Here is an 18,557-nt window from a genome sequence, read left to right as displayed (position 1 = left end):
CAGCAGCCACGCACAGGCCAGGCGGCCACACGCCAGCCCCAAGTGCACGAATGTGCGTGGGACCCAGCGCCACCTCCCATTCGCCTGCCCGGCCAGAGAAAGGAAGGACGGTGACCTCAGCTGGTCTGCGCCACCAGCCCACGTCGAAGCCAAGCTCAGGACACACCCAGCACTGGAGAGGCAGCGGGGGCGGGGCGGCCCGGGCTGCGGAACATGGAGCAGAGCCCCGGCTGCGCAGGCCCGGCCGAGAAACTCTCTCTCTTGAACACAATGTTGATTAAAATGTTAATGTATTACCCTTTTTAAATTTTTTAAAAGAGTTATTTATTTATTTAGTTTAATTTGTTGTTATTATCATTATTTATTTTTAAATTTGACCAGAGAGAGAGGGAAAGTGAGAAAGCAAGCCCCCAGGTCCAGGACTCAAACTGCAGTTGGCCATGTGGGAGTCCAGCACCTTCCGGCCCCCATTTCTGGCCCTTTTAAAGTAGACTGTGAGGAGTCACACACAAGAGAGGATGGAATTCTGTAGCTGAAAATAGTTACGAGACGGACATGCCAGGGCACGGTACTTCGGTTCAAGTGTGCAAATGCCCTTTACGTAGATGCCCTACCGTAGTGACATGCCCTCACACCAACAGTGGCTTAGGGACCGGGAGGTGTGAGCGGCACCTTCCCCTCGTGAGCCTCAAACAAGCACGCTCTGTGAGGAGGAAACAGCCTCCCCAGGCTCTTTTCCGGCCGAGTGGCCTAACAGCTCGCGTTTTCCTGTGTCTGTGTTTCCCAAAGGCCGACATTGGAAACCTGGGCCAGCTCTTGCTGCACGGCCCTTTCAGCGTCTGGACAGTTCACAAGGAGCGTTACAAAATGAAGGACTTCATGCGATTTAAGCCCAGCCAGAGGCGGATCTACCTATTTGAAAGGGGTCTCGTGTTCTGTAAGGTCCGAATGGAGCCCGGCGGCCAGGGGCTCCCTGCTCAGTACAGCTTCAAGAAGTGTCTGAAGGTAAAGGGTCCCTGGGGTCAGCACGGCCCCCAGAGATGTGGGTAACCTCAGCCTACAGACAAGGAAGCCAAGGCTTAGAGAGGGAGGTGGACCTGCCCCAACCACACGACAGAGCCAGGAGTCACACCCAGGCTGTGTGACAAGCCGGCTTCTCCTCAGTCCCTACCCAGACCAGGGCCGGCCCGAGGGCTGCATGCTGGGAGGGGAGAAGGGGCCACACGTGGTTTTTCTGTACAAGCTCATCAGTGAGGGCACCCTCTTTCCTCTGGGGAGGGAGACACGTGATTCCAGGAGGGCTGCGTGTCACCTGAGACCTGCCCTTGTCAGCTACACATCTTTGTGTAGGAACGGTGCACCTGGCCCCGGGCGCCCACGGGCCTATGTCCACGCAGAGGCCATCTCTCACCTGGCCCCGGGCGCCCACGGGCCTATGTCCACACCAGACATTGCCTCTCACCTGGCCCCGGGCGCCCACGGGCCTATGTCCACACCAGACATTGTCTCTCACCCATACAGTAAACACTTCATAGAGAGCTAGTTAGGACACACACGTGTGCAGACACACTCATGGAAACGCTTCATAGAGAGCTAGTTAGGACACGTGTGCACACGCTCACATGCACATATATACATGCTCTTGTGATTAAAGCTGTTCGTTTCTTCATAGCGGTCTTTGTTGTTTCTGAACAAATACTCGTCCGGTTAGTATTAGGTAGAGGTTTGTGAGACAGGCCTTAAAGGAGAGGGCTACAGCTCTCCTTGTGTAAGACGGGCGAGGGGAGGACCCTGCCGGACTGCATTGTAGGCTGCCTTGGGCCAACAGCTAGAGGGAGGTACAACAGGAGCTGTCACAGGAAAGGGGCCAGAGTGGCTGGCGGGTATTTCCAAATTAGAAAATGACAGTATAGAACATGGTTCTTCCTTCTTTACAACAGTTGACGACACTTTTAATTCGCCAACTTGGAAGGGGAAGCAGCAAAAAATTTGAAATTGCCAACAAAAATGGATTGGAGAAATACATCCTACAGGTAAAGCGTGGGCCTCCCGTTCTGTGTCCTCTGCTCTTTACCAGCTGTCCCCGTGACTTGACAAGCTCTTTCTTTCTTTCTTTCTTTCTTTCTTTCTTTCTTTCTTTCTTTCTTCCTCTTTTCTTTCTTTCTTCCTTTCTTTCTTTCTTTCTTCCTTCCTTCCTTTCTTTCTTTCTTTCTTTCTTTCTCTTTTTTTAAAGGTTTTTGCCATAGGCCAGGTGCACTCACAGGAGAGAGACAGAGCGAGTGAGAGAGAAAGGGGAAATCACCCCTCAGGGGATGGCCATGCTTAAGTCCCTCTCCTTCATCCTCCTCCTGGGAGTTTGGACCCACACATACACGTGCCCAGCCTGATTTTCATGCTGCCAGGTCTGGGACCTGAACTGTGATCAGCCATGTGAGAATCCGGGGCCTGAACCACCATGCCGCCTGCATTACTCTAAGGTCACTCATTCTCTGATACTCACAGATTTTCTTCTCTGCAATTGCAGGCAGCTTCAAAGGAAATCCGAGATTGTTGGTTTTCAGAACTAAGTAAATTATTGATGACACAGCAGGACAGTGTTAAAGGTAGGTGTCGTGGTCTGCTTTCTGCTTCTATCACACCGTAACAAAGGCTAGTAACGTATCGATGACAGCGGGTTACTTGGCTCATGCTCTGGAGGCTGGACAGTCCAGGGGCATGGTGGTGGCATCCGGTGAGGGCAGCATCCCATGGCTGAAGGCATCACGGGGGAAGCCAGCCCACGAAAGGGAGAACAGATGGAGCCAGCCTGGCCCTTCCACCCGGCCCAGCTCCTGTGATACGGGCCCTGATCGTCCGCGTGGAGCCCTGCCGGCCTAATCATCCGCAAAGGCCCTGCCTCTCAACTCAGCTGATCACTCAGTTTCAGCATGCGTTTTGTCGGGGACACTTGAGCCTTGATCATAGGTGACCCTGTTGGCTTTAGTCTGGCGAGTTACAGTATTCCAGCTTTGGCAGAAGTACAGACTGAGACATTGGTAGAGAAAGTGGTTATTCAGGAAAACAGCTGTGACCGTACTTCCTCAGGCTCTGGAAGCACCTATGCTTGCTTTAGGGTGTGTGGGTTTTGTATCGTGTGTGTGCATGTGCACCGTGTGCTGTGTGTGGCTTGTGTGGTTACGTTCATATGTCCCTTTTTGTGTTCCCTCATATGCCTATTGCCAAGGTCAATTTCTTTCTTTCTTTTTTTTTTTTTGAGAGACCTTTGTTATAGCGTGTGTGCACTCACTGGAGAGACAGAAAGCCAGAAATCTTCTTCCAGAGGGGATGGCCACACTACAGTCCCTTCTCTTCCATGCTCCCCTTGGGGTTTTGGGCACACACACACACACACACACACACATACACACACATGCCTGGCTTGAGTTCCCAATCGTTGGGTCTAGGACTTGACCCACGGTCAACCACATAGGACAGCACCTTAACCATTATGCCACCTACTGGCCCCAACCATCTTCTTAATCAAAAATCTCAGAAATCTCAAAGCTACCCAAGAAAATGTTTACAGAGATTCAAATGGCTAACACTGGCTTTTAGAGGCTGGCCTACTTTTTTTTTTTTTTAAAAAAAGTTGAGATATATTTACCATACCATAAAACTCACTCTCCTAACGTATACAATTCAGTAAGTTTTAGATTATTCACAAAATTGTGTAACTGTCACCACTCTTAATTCTAACCCAATTCCATAATGCTTTCATAACTCACCCCCAACTCCTACAAACAACATTTGTGTGGATTCGCAATCACTCTTCATCCCCCCCTTCCTCCCAGCCCTTGGTAGCCACCACTCACTCAGTCTGGTTCCATTAGATTTCGCTGGATATAGTATACAAGTGGGGTCAGAGGAAGCGTGGCCCTCTTTCTAGCTTGTTTCTCTTAGCATAGTTTTCAATTTTCATTCATCCCGTAGCATACGTCAGTACTTCATTTCATTGCGTGGCTGGAATAGCCCATTGAATGGATGTACCACATTGGTTTATCTGTTTATCAGTTGATGAACATTTGGATTATACCTACTTTTTTGGATATTGTAAATAATGCTGCTATGGATGTTTATACACAGTTTTTGTGTGAATCGTCATTTCCAATATTCTTGGGCCATATGGTAACTCTATGTTAATTTTCTGAGAAACTTCCAAATTGTGCTTCAAAGTAACAGTACCATCTTATGTTTACAGTAGCAATATATGAGCGTTGTGCTTTTTCCCACTTTCTCACCAACCCTAGTTAAAACCATTATTGTTGTTGTTGTTGTGATTGCTATCCCAGTGGGTGTGTAGTGGTATCTCATTGTGGTTTTGAGACTAGTGATATTGAGCATCTTTCCTTGTACTTACTAACCATCGATATATCTGCTTTGGAGAAATATCTGTTTAATTTTGTCCATTTATTCTTTTCATCTTTTTAATTTTTTTAGAGATTTTTGCTATGGGACATGCACTCCCAAGAGAGACAGAGAGAAAGACAGAAAGCAAGAAATAACCCCCCAGGGGGATGGCCATGCCACAGTCTCTTCTCCATTCTCTGCTGCATACATGTGGTTTTCAGGCTGTGAGGTCCAGAACTCAGCCACAGTTGGCCACATGGGAATCCAGAGCCTTAACCACCATGTCACTTGCTGGCCTCTCTTTGTCCATTCTTTTTTCTTTTCTTTTCTTTTTTTGGAGAGGTTTCGCTATAGGGCGCGTGCGCTCGCCAGACAGACACAGAGAGACAGACAGACAGAAAGCGAGAAATCACCCCCCAGGGGGGGATGGCCACGCCGCAATCCCCTCTCCTCCATTCTCCTCTTGGGATCTTGGGCACGTACGCACACACGCCCGGCGTGAGTTTAAGCCACTGGGTCCGGGACTCAAACAGCGGTCGACTACGTGGGAGTCCAGCGACATAGCCATTACGCTAACTGCTGGTCCCCTCTTTGTCCATTCTTAAAAAAAGATTATTTGTCTTTTTATGGTTGAATTGTAAGAGGTTTTTGTTTTTGTTTTTGTTTTTTATTGTTTTGTTTTGTTTTGAGAGATTTTTGCTATAGGGGCACGTGTGCTTGCCAGAGAGACAGAGAGAGACAAAGAGAGACAGAAAGTGAGAAATCACCCCCCCGGGGGGTGGGGGGGATGGCCACATTGCAGCCCTTCTCCTCCACTCTCCTCTTGGGATTTTGGGCACACATGCATACGTGACCGGCATGAGTTTTACGCTGCCAGGTCTGGGACTCAAACTGTGTTCAACTATATGGGAGTCCAGTGATACAACCATAATACCATCCGCTGATCCCTGTAGAGTTATTTTTGCTAGTCTCTTACCAGCAATATGATTTGCAGTTACTTTTTCCCCACTCTGTGCACTCTTCTCATTTTCTTGATTAGTGCCCTTTATTATTTTTTTTTGAGAGGTTTTTGCTATAGGGCGCGTGCGCTTGCCAGACAGAGACAGAGAGACAGCGCTCCCAAGACAGACAGAGAGAGACAGAGAGGCAGAAAGCGAGAAATCACCTCCGGGGGGGATGGTCACGCCACAATCCCTTCTCCTCCGTTCTCCTCTCGGGATCTTGGGCACGCACGCACACGCGCCCGGCCTGAGTTTTAAGCCACTGGGTCCAGGATGCGAACCGCCATTGACTACGTGGGAGTCCAGCAACATAGCCATTAAGCCAACTGCTGGTCCCGATTAGTACCCTTTGAAACCTAAAGGTTTTTCCTTTTGGTGAAGTCCAATTTGTCTGATTTTACTTTTGATGCTTGTTTTTAGATTTCAGATTTAAGAAGCCATTGCCTCTTTCTTAGTCATAAAGGTAGATACTTATGCTTTCTTCTAAGAATTTATAGTTTTTAAATTTATTTATTTATTTTTAAAATTGGCCAGAGGGTGCCTGCACTCACTGAGAGACAGAGAGGAGGGAGAGTGAGGAAGCCCTCCTGGGGAATGGCCACAGTACACCTTGTCTGCAGTTCCTAGCTCCCTCTGGCACTCTGGCATATGCATGCACATGTGCCCGGTGTTCCTCAGGCTGCCAGGTTGGGCGTCGAATGGCACAGCTGGCCCTGTGGAACCCGGCCACCTGGACTACCACACCACCAGCTGGCCCAGAATGTAGTTTTAGTCTCACATTTAGGACTTCGATTCAGTTTGGGTTAATTTTTGTATATGGTATAAAATCAGAGTTCGAGTTCACTCCTTTATTTGTAGATCTATGTGGTCCCCAAACCACTGGTTGCAGAGTACTCTTTCCTCTATTGAATGGTCTTGGCAACTTGGTTGAAATTCATCTGACCCTAGATACAGAATCTTGATTGACAGTCTTTTTCTTTTTTTTTAATTTGCCAGAGGGTATGTGTGCTCAATGGAGAGAGGATGAAAGCGCCCCGATGGGGCATGGCCACACTGCGGTCCTTTCTCGGTGTTCTCTCCTGTCAGATTTTGGACACGCGCACACTTGTGCTAGCATTTTTCTCAAACCTCTGGATCCAGGACTTGAACCACACTGTTGGCCATGTTCAGCACAATGCACATAACCTCCAGGCCACAGGCTGACCAAATGGTCTTTTCCTTTAAGTACTCTGAATATGTCATTCCATTGCCTTCTGGAGTCTGTGGTTTCTGATGTAGAATCAGCAGTTAATCTTATTGAAGAGTCCTCATATGTGCTGTGACTTTCAAGATTTTTTTTTTTATCTTTTTCAAGAATTATTTATTTAGGGACCAGCAGTTAGCGTAATGGCTATGTTGCTGGACTCCCATGTAGTCAACTGCGGTTCAAGTCCCGGACCTGGTGGCTTAATCTCACGCCGGGCGCGTGTGCGTGCGTGCCCAAGATCCCAAGAGGAGAACGGAGGAGAAGGGATTGCGGTGTGACCATCCCCCCAGGGGGTTATTTCTCACTTTCTGTCTCTCTGTCTCTGTCTGTCTGGCGAGCGCACGCGCCCTATAGCAAAAACCTCTAAAAAAAAGAATTATTTATTTAATTTTATTTATTATTATTATTTTAAGTTTGCTACAGGACACACACACTCACATGAGAGAGACAGAGAGAGACAGAGGGAGGGAGGGAGAGAGAAGTGAGAAAGTGAGGTGCCAGGTCCAGGACTCGAACTGCAGTTGGCCATGTGGGAGTCCAGTGCCGTAACCACCTCACCACCTGCTGGCCTCCTTTTTTTCTTTTGACAAAGTTTGATTATGCTTTGTCTAGGAGCGGGTCTCTCTGAGTTGGGGTTTGTACACCTCCTTGAATGTAGAGGGACGTTTCTCATCAAATTTGGGGAGCCTCAGCTATTATCACTGCAAAAATAGTCTCCAACCCACTCGCCCTCTTCTTCTGGAACTCTCTTCTGTGCATAATGACATGCTCGATTGTGTCCCCAGGGTCTCTGACCCTTATCTGTAATAGACCCTTTCCCCGCGCCCTGGACTCTACTGTGGGGCCACTCTAGGCAGTGTTTTATCTCAGTTATCATACTCTTCAACTCCAGAACTCACATTGACCGTTAAAGAAAACTGTCTCTCTTTATATTCTCTATATAGGGACCAGCAGGTGACATGGTGGTTAAGGGAGCTGGACATTCCCACATGGTCGACCATGGTTCGAGTCCTGGACCTGGTGGCTTGCTTTCCCGCTTTCTCTCTCTCTCTCTCTCTCTGTCTCTCTCTGGTCAAATCAAAAGTAATCAATTAATTAATTAATTTAAATAAAATATTGTTAAATCATATTCTCCATATAATGAGCGTTTATTCTCGTACTTTCCTTCAGTTCTTTATGTACAGTTCCCTTTAACTCTCTGAACATTTTAAAAATGGCTGATTTAAAGTCTTGGTATAGTAAGTTCAGCATCTTGCCCTCCTGAAAGGTCATTTTTATTGATTTGTTGTTTTTTTCTGTATGTGGACCATATTTTTTTTTCTTTTCCTTTTTAAATTTACCAGGGGTGTTTAAGCTTGCCAGGGAGAAAGGGAGAAAGAGAGAACGAGAGAGAGAAGGCACCCTTACCCTTACGTGGCACGGCCATGCCACGGTTCCCCTCCCCCACCTGTCCTGTTGGGGTGTTGGAAGCGTGCTCACGTGTGCCTGCTGTGTGTTTCAAGCCACTGCGTCCGGGACTGGAGCCATATGGTCAACCATGTGGGATTTAACCACAGGTCACGAGCTGGCCCTGTATCCTACTTTCTTAGTTCTTCGCATGCCTCAGAAGTTTGTGTTGAAACCTGAACACTTTAAATCGCATGATGTGGCAGCTCGAGAACTTAGACTTCCTTCTCTCTGGTTTGCCATTGTTGCTGTCAGTCATTGGCTGAGTGACTCTTCTGCACCAACTCCCTGAGGTCTGTATTCATTGTCACGTGTGACCGCGGCTGACCACTGCGTGGTGACCAGAAGGTGGATGCAGACATTTCCTTAAACCCCCTTGCTGTGTGTGCAGAGCTTCAGGGTCGGCCTGCGGGAGAGGTAGGGCCCCTCAGCTGTCCCCTGTGGTGGACACGGTCTGCATGTGGTGTGGGCTCCTGGGTTCTCGTTACCGTGCAGCCGTTCAAAGCCCACTCCCGGGCTGCCCCTTTCAGACTTTCCCATGAGCTCATTTTGCCCTGACTTGTCCAGTGTCTCATCGCAGACCAGCCCGAGCCTAAAGCCTCAGAGCCAGGAAGTGGGTGTGTCACATCCTGCTCAAGGCTGAAGACCTGAGAACCTGCGGGCCACTGCGGGCGTCCTGGGGTGCAAAGGCTGGAGCGCTGGTTCTGGTGTCCAGCCCCGAGTGCACCTCAGCTCCAGGAGAGAGTAAGAGGGAAGCAGGGCGGGGCTGCCGCCTTCTGCCTTTTTGTTTATCTGGGCCCAAGTCACTTGGGCGGTGCCCACCAGCCCTGAGGGCCTAGCTCACTTGCTAGTTTCCTCAGCAAATACACGGCAATGCCCTACACTTCTCGAGGGATCCCTTAATCAGCCAAGGTGACAACTAAGATTAGCCATCAGAGCACCAGAAGATTAAGTGTGAGGAGAACGGCCAAGTGACATAACTTGGACTGTAGGACTATAGGACTCTGTTTTTGTTATTTTAAAGAATTATTTTATTTAACTTTATTTATTTATTTATTTAAATTTGACCAGAGAGTGACAAAGAGAGAGTGAGAGAGAGAAAGTGAGAGAACAAGCCACCAGGTCTGGGACTCAGCCATGTGGGAGTCCAGTGCCCTTAACCACCACGCCACCTGCCAGCCCCTTGTTTTTGTTTTCGTTTTTAAAGAGATTTTTTGCCATAGGGCGCGTGTGCTCATTGGAGAGAGAGACAAAGAGAGTGAGAGGGAAAGCAAGAAGTCACCCCCACGGGGATGGCCATGCCGCAATCCCTTCTCCCGTATTTTCCTCCTGGGATCTTGGACTTGTGTGCCCACATGCCCAGTGTGATTTTCAAGCCCCCAGGTCTGGACTCAAACCACAGTCAATTACGTGGGAGTCCAGCGCCGTAACCACGCCACCATCTCCTGGCCCCGGGACGGTAGGACGCGGTACGGACTATAGCCCTCATCCGAGAAGTAGTACAGGATGACGCAGTTGGTTTTAGCATGTACAGAGGTCAGGTGGAGGGCCCGCCCGAGTGCGGTGCCTGGATCCCACATGGCCAACTAAGCAGTTCAAGTCCCAGATCCAGCAGTTTGAGACAGATGCCAGGTGTGTGTCTGTGTGTGTGGGGGGAGGGTATGTGTGTGTATATGTGCATGTGAGTACATCTATGCATGTGCATGTGTGTATACATGTGCGTGTGTGTATGTGTGTAATGTGTGCATGTGTATGTGTATGTGCTAGTGTGTGCCTATGTCTTAGTATGTATATACACACATACATGTATATGTGTGTATTGTGTGTGTCCTGTGTATATTGTGTATGTACGTGTTTGTGTAGGTGTGTGTATGTACATGTGTATGTGTGTACTTGTCTGTGTATGTGAGTGTGTATATGTGTGTATCTATGTGTCTGTGTCTATGCATGTGTGTATGTTTGTGTATGCATGAGTATGTGTGTGTATATTTGTGTGTATGTGTGTATATGCATGTGTGTCCGTGTCTTTGTGTGTGTGTGTGTGTGTGCGTGCATGCACAGAATCCTGAAAGGAGGGAGCAGTGAGGAGAAGGGCTGAGTGACCCTTCCCTTGGGGATGTTCTCCCCCCCACTCACGGTCTCTCTCTCCCTCTAACAAGCACACGGACCCTCTGGCAGAATTTAAGTGACAGTAAGATGGAAAAGTTATTGTTAAATTTTACTTTTCAACTACTAATATTGTGTTAAATATATGTTACGGTAATTGAGTCCTAGGGGCTTAAAAATGTCCCAGAGGCTTAAAACAGAACATACGGGGCCAGCAGGTGACCTGGTGGTTGAGGCTAGACTCCACGTGACTGACCATGGTTTAAGTCCCAGACCTGGCAGCTTGCTTCCTCACTTACTTTCTCTCTCTCTGGTGAGTGTACATGTCCTATAACAAAATTGAAATAATTAATTAATTTTAAAAAAGAATTTTTAAGTGCGTTGGACTCCTACACGGTCAACCACAGTTCCAGTCCCGGACCAAGCAGCTTGTTTTCTCACTTTCTCTCGCTTTCTCACTCTGTCCTTCTCTGGTCAAATAAAATAAATAAAGTTAAATTAAAATAATTCTTTAAACAAAAGAATTTGTAACTATGGGACCAGCAGTTGGTGTAATGGCTATGTCGCTGGACTCCCATGTAGTCGACCACAATTCAAGTCCATGTAGCTTAAACTCACACCAGGCACATGTGCGTGCATGCCCAAAATCCTGAGAGGAAAATGGAGGAGAAGGGACTGTGTGTGTGGCCATCCCCCCTGGGGAGTGATTTCTCACTTTCTGTCTCTTTTTTGGTGAGTGCACGCACCCTATAGCAAAAACCTCTCCAATTAAAAAAAAATTGTAACTACAATGGATTGAAATAAAATCTTTGAAAAAAAAAAAAAAAGAAAAAGAAACAGATATGGCAACTCTAGCAGAAAAAGTTACCTCTTTTTTAGAAATAGCATTCTAGTTACAGATTGTTCTAGAAACCCTAACTCCCTAGGCTAGTGTTTCATAAGGTGGTTAGGGATCAGCTGCATTGGAGTTATTTGAAGGACTTGTTACAAATCTTGTTGCAGATTTCTGGGTCCTGCCCTACAACTATGAATTAAAATAGCTAAGTTAGTGCCTGGGGAGTGTGCATTTTAGCTTATTAAAGTATTTAGGCAGAAGCCTTACACTATAATTTTTGTTTTGAGAGATATTTTTGCTGTAGGGTTCATGCACTCACCAGAGAGACAGAAAGCAAGAAATCATCCCCTGTGGGGATGGCCATGCCACAGTCCCTTCTCCTCCATTCTCTTCCTGGGGTTTTGGGGACACACACATGTATCCCACATGAGCTTTAAGCTGCTGGGTCTGGGACTCGAACATGGGAGTCAGTGACGTAAACTTTACGTCATCTGCGGGTGCCTATGCTACAGTTTTTTAAAACAGCTTTATTGAGGTATAGTGACATAATAAACCACGTATTTAAAGTATAGAACCAGCTCAATAAAATTTTGTTCTGTTTTGCTACAGGGCACATGCGCTCACCTGAGAAAGACAGAAAGAGAGGGAAAGTGAGAAATCACCCCTCAGGGGCATGGTCACACCACAGTCCCTTCTCCATTCTTCTCTCAGGATTGTGGACACGTGCACGCATGTGTGTGCTGTGTTTTTCAAGCTGCCGGGTCCGGGACTCAAACCATGAAGTCAGCTATGTGGGATAGAGCCCCTCAACTCCACGCGATCTGTCAGCCCTCTGAGTAGTGTTTCATCATTTGTTTTTGCCATTTCTTTATCCATTTACCTGTTAATGAACACTTGGTGTTTCCAGTTTCGGAAATTCTTTTTTTTTAAATAATTATTTACTTATTTAATTCCATTTGCTGATGTTATTATTATTATTATTTAATTTGACCAGAGGGAGACAGAGAGAGAGAGAAAGGGAAAGTGAGAAAGCAAGCCTCCAGGTCAGGGATTTGAACCACAGTCAGTCATGTGGGAATCCAGCACTTTAACCACCATGCCACCTGCCGGCCCCTCACTTTCAGCTATTCTAAATAGTAGTGCTATGAACATTAAAGTACAAGTCTTTGTGTGGACATGTGTTTTCATTTATCTTGGGTAGATACCTGAGAACATAATGACCAGGCCATGTGGCAGGAATATGTTTAACTTTACAAGAAGTTGCCAATGGTTGTCCAAAGTGGATTTGCCATCTTAGATTCCCACAGCAATGTGTAAGTGTTCTGCGTGCTCCATATCCTCACCGACAATTTAAAACAGCTTTATTGAGGTGTAATGACATAATACACCATAGTCTTTTTAAATGTTAGCTAATAGGTATGTCATTTTTACCCTTCTAATCAGCGCACAGTGGTTTCATGTGCCTCCCTCTAGTGGCTGAATGGTGAACACCTCCTTGTGTGCATCTGTGCTATCTCTGTCTCTTCTCTGGGGAAGTATCTCTTCGAAATTTCGTAAGAGAAAAAAAAAATGTATTGTGCTATAAAATGCACTTATAAAATGTCCAGAGAAGGCATGTAATTCTTCACTGCTCTGTAAATGTATTGGGAATACCATCTAGTTATGAGGACGCCCCCTCACACATGCTGTAAACAATGGGTTAAACTCTAACAAATGCATCATTGGTTTTCAGCAACCATTAGTTTAATAATAATTAGTTTAGGGTTATAGTTGCATCGACGTTCTGACATTTACTCTCACGGAGTGTAGCGGATTTGGAGGGTAATTGCACATGGTGGTACAGAACGTTCACTACGACGTTATTCTGTACCTTCGTGACAGGTAACCTGCGTCCTGACTGAAAATAATAGCGTCAGCCGGGGTCCGCAGCGTTGCTCCTGGGTCCGTAATGCAATAGCGTGTGTGCACTGTGTGCGCGTCCACGCAACAATTAAGTGTGTCATTAGTCAACAAGTGCAGCATAACTGTTGACTATTTTGCAATTTTAAATTTTACAATCTGATTATTTGTAAACAAATAAAATCCCACGCAAATATTCTTAATTCACAAATGCTCTTAATTCTGTTTTTTAAAAAAATCTGTCAACCCATAACTATTCTGTTTTTCCTTACTTGAACACACAATGATTTTCTGAAAGGAGCATATATTACCTCAAAGAACAAGGTTTAGAAATGAGTGCTTCAGATTTCACACTATGAAATGCACATGCACACGTCTGGCGTTTGTTATATGCAGCATGAAGTTTAGGCCAAGAAATTCCAAATCCTGGACCCCCACCGTGCATTAAGGAAACGTTCTTTGAAGTCAATGGCCCTCGCAGCAGATGTAGCAGACTGGGTGCTCGGTGTTCTCGCTCCCTCTGTCTCAAGGATCCAAGAAATCACATGGGGCCAGACTCTTCCTAGGGTGTAACTGAAAACGCCGAGCTCTAGAACACAGTTCCAAGTGTACTGAGAAGATATTAACTGAAACAAGATTCTCACTAAGTGTTTATCTATGTTAAGCTCATAAGTATCAGACTTTAAAACTATTTTAAGTTTAGTATTTCTTCAATTAATAAAGAATATAATTTGCCTACAAATACATGGTTTTGGAGTAAGACAAAATCAATCTTGATGTTTAAAACTTTTGCAACATTATTGACTTTAGTTTTGTTTCCTTTTGAATAATAATTTAAATTTCAATAACGAATATTTGGCCTCACAGTCCTTATAATGAAATGACGTATTCTGGAAATGAAGATTTTCTAAACACTATGAAGAGAATTTACTAAGGCTGTTTAAAGCCCGAAGATGTCAGCAGACTCCTCTAGTATACAAAGTATCTGATACCCTACACCTTCAGAGCACGCTGATCTTCTGAAATTTCAATGCCATTAAAAACAAAAAAAAAAACAAATAGAAAAGATTGCTCTAATAAGGCACTGCTTCTAAAAGTTGCAGTCATAGTCACACAGTTTGAGAGTTAGCACAGTTCCAGATTCAGCGACTTCCCAAATATTCCTAGGCACCCCGAATTTTCAGTTTAGAAAATAATCTGGGACCAGCAGTTAGTGCAATGGCTATGTCGCTGGACTCCCATGTAGTTGCCCGCGGTTCGCATCTCGGACCAGGTGGCTTAAACTCACGCCAGGTGCATGTGCGTGCATGCCCAAGATCCCGAGAGGAGAATGGAGGAGAAGGGATTGCGGCGTGACCATCCTCCCCGGGGGGTGATTTCTCACTTTCTGTCTGTCTCTGTCTGGCGAGCGCACGCGCCCTGTAGCAAAAACCTCTCCAAAAAAAGAAAAAAGAAAAAAAGAATGATGTGAAAGTGTGGAATCAACACTCAGTGGAAACAGGGACACAATTAAACATTACTGTGTTGCACCCTTTAACTCAAACATTGAAATCTTTAGTCTTCTGTAACACTAATTTTAAATACACACAGAAGTGGAAAGTGCTCTTTTTCAAATAGTACAAATTTCCCTACTGTGTATCCACATGGACGGATTTCAGTCCTCCTGTGCTCAAAGCTGGACTTTAAAAAAACTCGCACTGCAGTTAAAAATAGTGATTTCAATCAGCAGTGGCTTGGGTTTCAGCTGGACGCTAATTAGTCTTGAGTTCCTCCCTCCCCTGCAGGACCTCTGAGTTTTGCGGAACTGCTTGCCTGCAGGCTGCTCGGGATGCACTCCGTAGAGGAAGCCTGCGGCCAGGCCAGCGCTCTGTCTGGGGCTTTCTCCTCGCATCCGCTTGTCGTTGCCGTTCTGCGGTTTCTAGCAGGGGGCCCATGCATCTCGAATACCGCATCCCCTCCCTTCTACTGCGTGTACCCGGGCCCTGAGTAAATACAGACCGTAGTCTCCTCCGTGGGGATGCTCGTGCAGAAAGGACTGGTAGCTGCCGAGCCGTGGAACCCTCTTTGCAAATGGAATACCCGCTGTCCTAGCCCGCCATCGCGTTGCCAGCAGGAACGCCTGCGCTGGGCCGATCAGAACAGGGGCTCATCCACGCAGGGCTGGGGCGGGGTGGGCCCTAGGGCCTCACAGACGCAGAGGGCGGGGTCCTGAGCAGCCCTCTGCTGTGTACCCTCCGGGCTCAGTGAAGGGGCCCTGCCCTGGGACACCGTCACACCCAAGGCCCCCGGGACGCCATGGAGGAATACGCTTGTACCCAACGCCTTTACCATACAGTCAAGTCTCAGCACACCGATGGGGGGGACCTCCGAATCCAAAAGTGTAAACTTTTGGGGGACAGGCGTAACCCCTGCCACTTTGGAATTTCTCTGAACTGCCTCTGCTTCTGGCTGTGTTGTCGGGCTTTCAGAGGAGACCCTCCAGCTCTCCTATGTTTAGAGCTGTCCTGCCTCTTCCTTTGGAGTAAGGAAACACACTCCCTGATGGCCGTGCCGGGGCCTCCTCCCTCCCCTCAGAACTGAGGCTTTAGGTTTCCATATATATATATATATTAGGTTTTCACCATAGGGCGTGTTTGCCCACCAGAGACAGAGAAAATGTGAGAAACCATCCCCCAGGGGGACGGCCACACCACAAACCTCTCTTCTCCATTTTCCTCTCAGGAGTTTAGGGGTACATGCACATGTACCTGGCCTGATCTTTCTTTCTTCTTTCCTTCTTTCATTTTTATAAAAAAAAAAGTATTTATTTATTATTTTAAAATTTGCTGTAGGGCATGTGCACCCACCAGAGAGAGAGGAAACAAGCTGCCAGGTCCAGGACTCAAGCCACAGGCAGCCAGGTGGGTATTCAGTGCCTTCACACCGCACCACCTGCTGCCCCCCGGCCCCAGTGTGATTTTAAGCTGCCAAGTCCGGGAGTCGAACTGTGGTCAGCCATGTGGGGAACCCAGCGCCTTACCCTCCATGCCACCTGCTGGCCCTCCCTGGGTCGTTTTTCAGTGGGAAGGCCTGTCCTCTACAGAATCTCGCAGTTTCTCTAGGAAACCTAAGACTTCGCGTTTTCCTTGTTGGTGGAGATGCTGAGTTGATTATGGAAACCTTTTTTGAGGAAAGATAAAACCAAGCATTCGTCTTGGAAATTGGTTTCCTCTCCCAATATTGTCTCATTTATTTACTGTGGTAATTGGATCGAGTTGCATCTTGGTTTCCTTTACTCTTTTTTTTTTTTTTTGAGAGATTTTCGCTATAGGGCGCATGTGCTTGACAGACAGACAGAGACAGAGAGACAGAAAGCGAGAAATCACCCCCCAGAGGGGATGGTCACGCCGCAATCCCTTCTCCTCCATTCTCCTCTCGGGATCTTGGGTACACACACACGTGCCCGGCGTGAGTTTTAAGCCACCGGGTCCAGGACGCGAACCACGGTCTACTATGTGGGAGTCCAGCGACATAGCCATTACGCTAACTGCTGGTTCCCTTGGTTTCCCTTACTTTAAAAAAACCCGAAGTGAAGGAAGACAGTCTGGCATTGGACTCCTCTTTCAGCTGGGGCCTGACGGACCAGCAACATGGGCTGAGACTCCTGTTTGCAACCTAGCAGGTTCTTTATTGAATGGGTGACTCTTCTTTTAAATTTTTAAAAATTTGCTTAGGGTGCATGCACTTGCTGGAGAGACAGAGACAGAGGGAAAGTGAGAAAACACCCCAGAGGGTTAGCCATGCCACAACCCCTTCTCCTCCCTTTTCCTCGGGGAATTCTGGGCATGTGCACACATGCACCCACCAGCATGTTTTCCCAGCCCCTGGGCCCAGCATTCGAACTGCATAGTTGGCCATATGGGATCCAGCCTCCTTAACCACTGTACCATTGCCTGGCCCCACTAGGGACTACATTAAAAAGTTGAATTTATGAGGCCAACAGGTGCGCTGGAGGTCAAAGTGCTGGAGCCTACATGCCGATTCCACTGTTCGATCCCAGACCCAGTGGTTTGAAAATTACTCGGGCACATGCGCATGCATGCCTAAAATCCGGAGAGGACGGGGAAAGAGACTGTGGCATGGCCGCCCCCCATGGGGGTGATTTCTCGCCTTCTCTCTCTCTCTCTCACTGTCTCTAGTGAGCACATGTGCCTCATAGCAAAAACAAAACAAAACAAAATTGACTATGTCGAAGGTGTCAAGTCATAAAGTATGCTGTGTCCCTGAGGTGTGCAGCTCCTTTTCTCACGGGCCAAGAATCCCTTAAAGAAACCTTTATAAGAGCACGTGCTGGAGGACAGTGGGTCAGCACTGGCCAAGTCCGCGGATTTGCCGGTCACCCGTCGGTATGGGCCAGGTAAGAGACGTGTCACGCCTCCTCCACCCAGACACAAGGACACGGGTTAGCCACGCCTTCCTCTCCTCCTTTCAGTCTCTAACCTCTCAATTTAATTAAGGTCATTAGCTTCGAAACGCATGGGGTGAGCAGGAAAAAGAGAATGGGTGGCATTTAATTTAGGGGGTCCTAGTTTAGGCTCGGCTATAGACCATCCCCATATATTCATGTGTGTGCGTGTGTGTGTGTGTGTGTGTGTAAACACACTTACATTGTTTGGAAAGCAGGCTGATTTCAGAAAACACAAAGGCAATAGTGGAATGACTGCTTTGTGAGCCTGGGGAACTTTTCCACTACATAGGCTCTTGAGAAGATTGGCTGACATCTCAGAAAACTCAGTTACACTGTGAAAAAGAATATAATGCATTAAAAATACCAGGTGCTGGGAGGGGTGCAGAGCCACAGGGACTCTCATTCATGGCTGGCTAGTGCGGATGCAAAGCGGTCCAGCCACTCGGGAAGACACTTTGGCAGTTTCTTACAAAATTAAGCACGTGCTACCATTCAGCCCGGTAATCACACTCCTTGATATTTACCCAAATGTGCTGCAAACCCTGGGACACAGACACAATGGGATCTTATTCAGATAAAAAGAACCGAGCTGGAGCCAGCAGGCAGCATAGTGGTTACGGCACTGGATTTCCACATGGCCGACCGCAGTTTGAACCCCAGACCTGGCGGCTCAACATCTCCATCATGTGCATGCGTGCCCAACATCCCAGGAGGAAGATAGAGGAGATAGCCATCCGTGCTGGGGGGGGGGGGAGGCACGAACTTTCCCTTAACGTCATCTACTCCGTATCTGTCTCTCCTCTCCTGCGAGCACACGTGCCCTATGACTAAAACCTAAAAAAAAAAAAAAGAAAAAAGAAAAAAAAAAGGAATGGAGCTATCAAGCCACAGAGAGACATGGAGAACCCTTAAATGCGTATTCCTGAGTAGAAGGCCAGTGATAACACAGTGTCCACAGGGACGACTCGGCAATGTGACACACAGATTTATTGATTGATTTATGCATTTTAGGTTTTTGCCATAGAGAGAGTGCACTCATGAGAGAGACAGAGAGAGAGAGAGACAGAGAGAGACAGAGAGAAGGAAAGTGAGAAAGCACTCCTCAGGGGGAATGGCCACACCACAATTCCTTCTCCTCCATTCTCCGCTTGGAATCTTGGGCACATGCCCGGTGTGTTTTACCAGCTACTG

General features: G+C 47.2%; 1 protein-coding gene across 4 annotated transcripts in view; it reads left to right on the top strand.

Annotated features, from left to right (window-relative positions):
* MCF2L2 (MCF.2 cell line derived transforming sequence-like 2) overlaps positions 1-18,557 on the top strand; it is a 155,803-nt gene that overhangs the window by 118,532 nt on the left and 18,714 nt on the right. For 2 of the 4 annotated variants that reach the window (XM_014587426.2, XM_014587431.2), the window contains exons 12-14: positions 790-1,005; positions 1,941-2,033; positions 2,525-2,603. In XM_014587426.2, coding sequence (XP_014442912.2) covers positions 790-1,005; positions 1,941-2,033; positions 2,525-2,603 — 388 coding nt within the window. Of the gene's footprint in view, positions 1-789; positions 1,006-1,940; positions 2,034-2,524; positions 2,604-5,807; positions 5,869-7,577; positions 7,615-18,557 lie in introns of those variants that run through there. The other 2 variants (XM_014587430.2, XM_014587428.2) reach the window with 2 other exon arrangements.

The sequence above is a fragment of the Tupaia chinensis genome, unplaced genomic scaffold, assembly GCF_000334495.1.
Source record: "Tupaia chinensis unplaced genomic scaffold, TupChi_1.0 Scaffold000212_1, whole genome shotgun sequence".
NCBI lineage: Eukaryota > Metazoa > Chordata > Mammalia > Scandentia > Tupaiidae > Tupaia > Tupaia belangeri.
The sequence above is the reverse complement of the archived record's forward strand: the minus strand, read 5'-3'. Positions and strand labels throughout refer to the sequence as shown.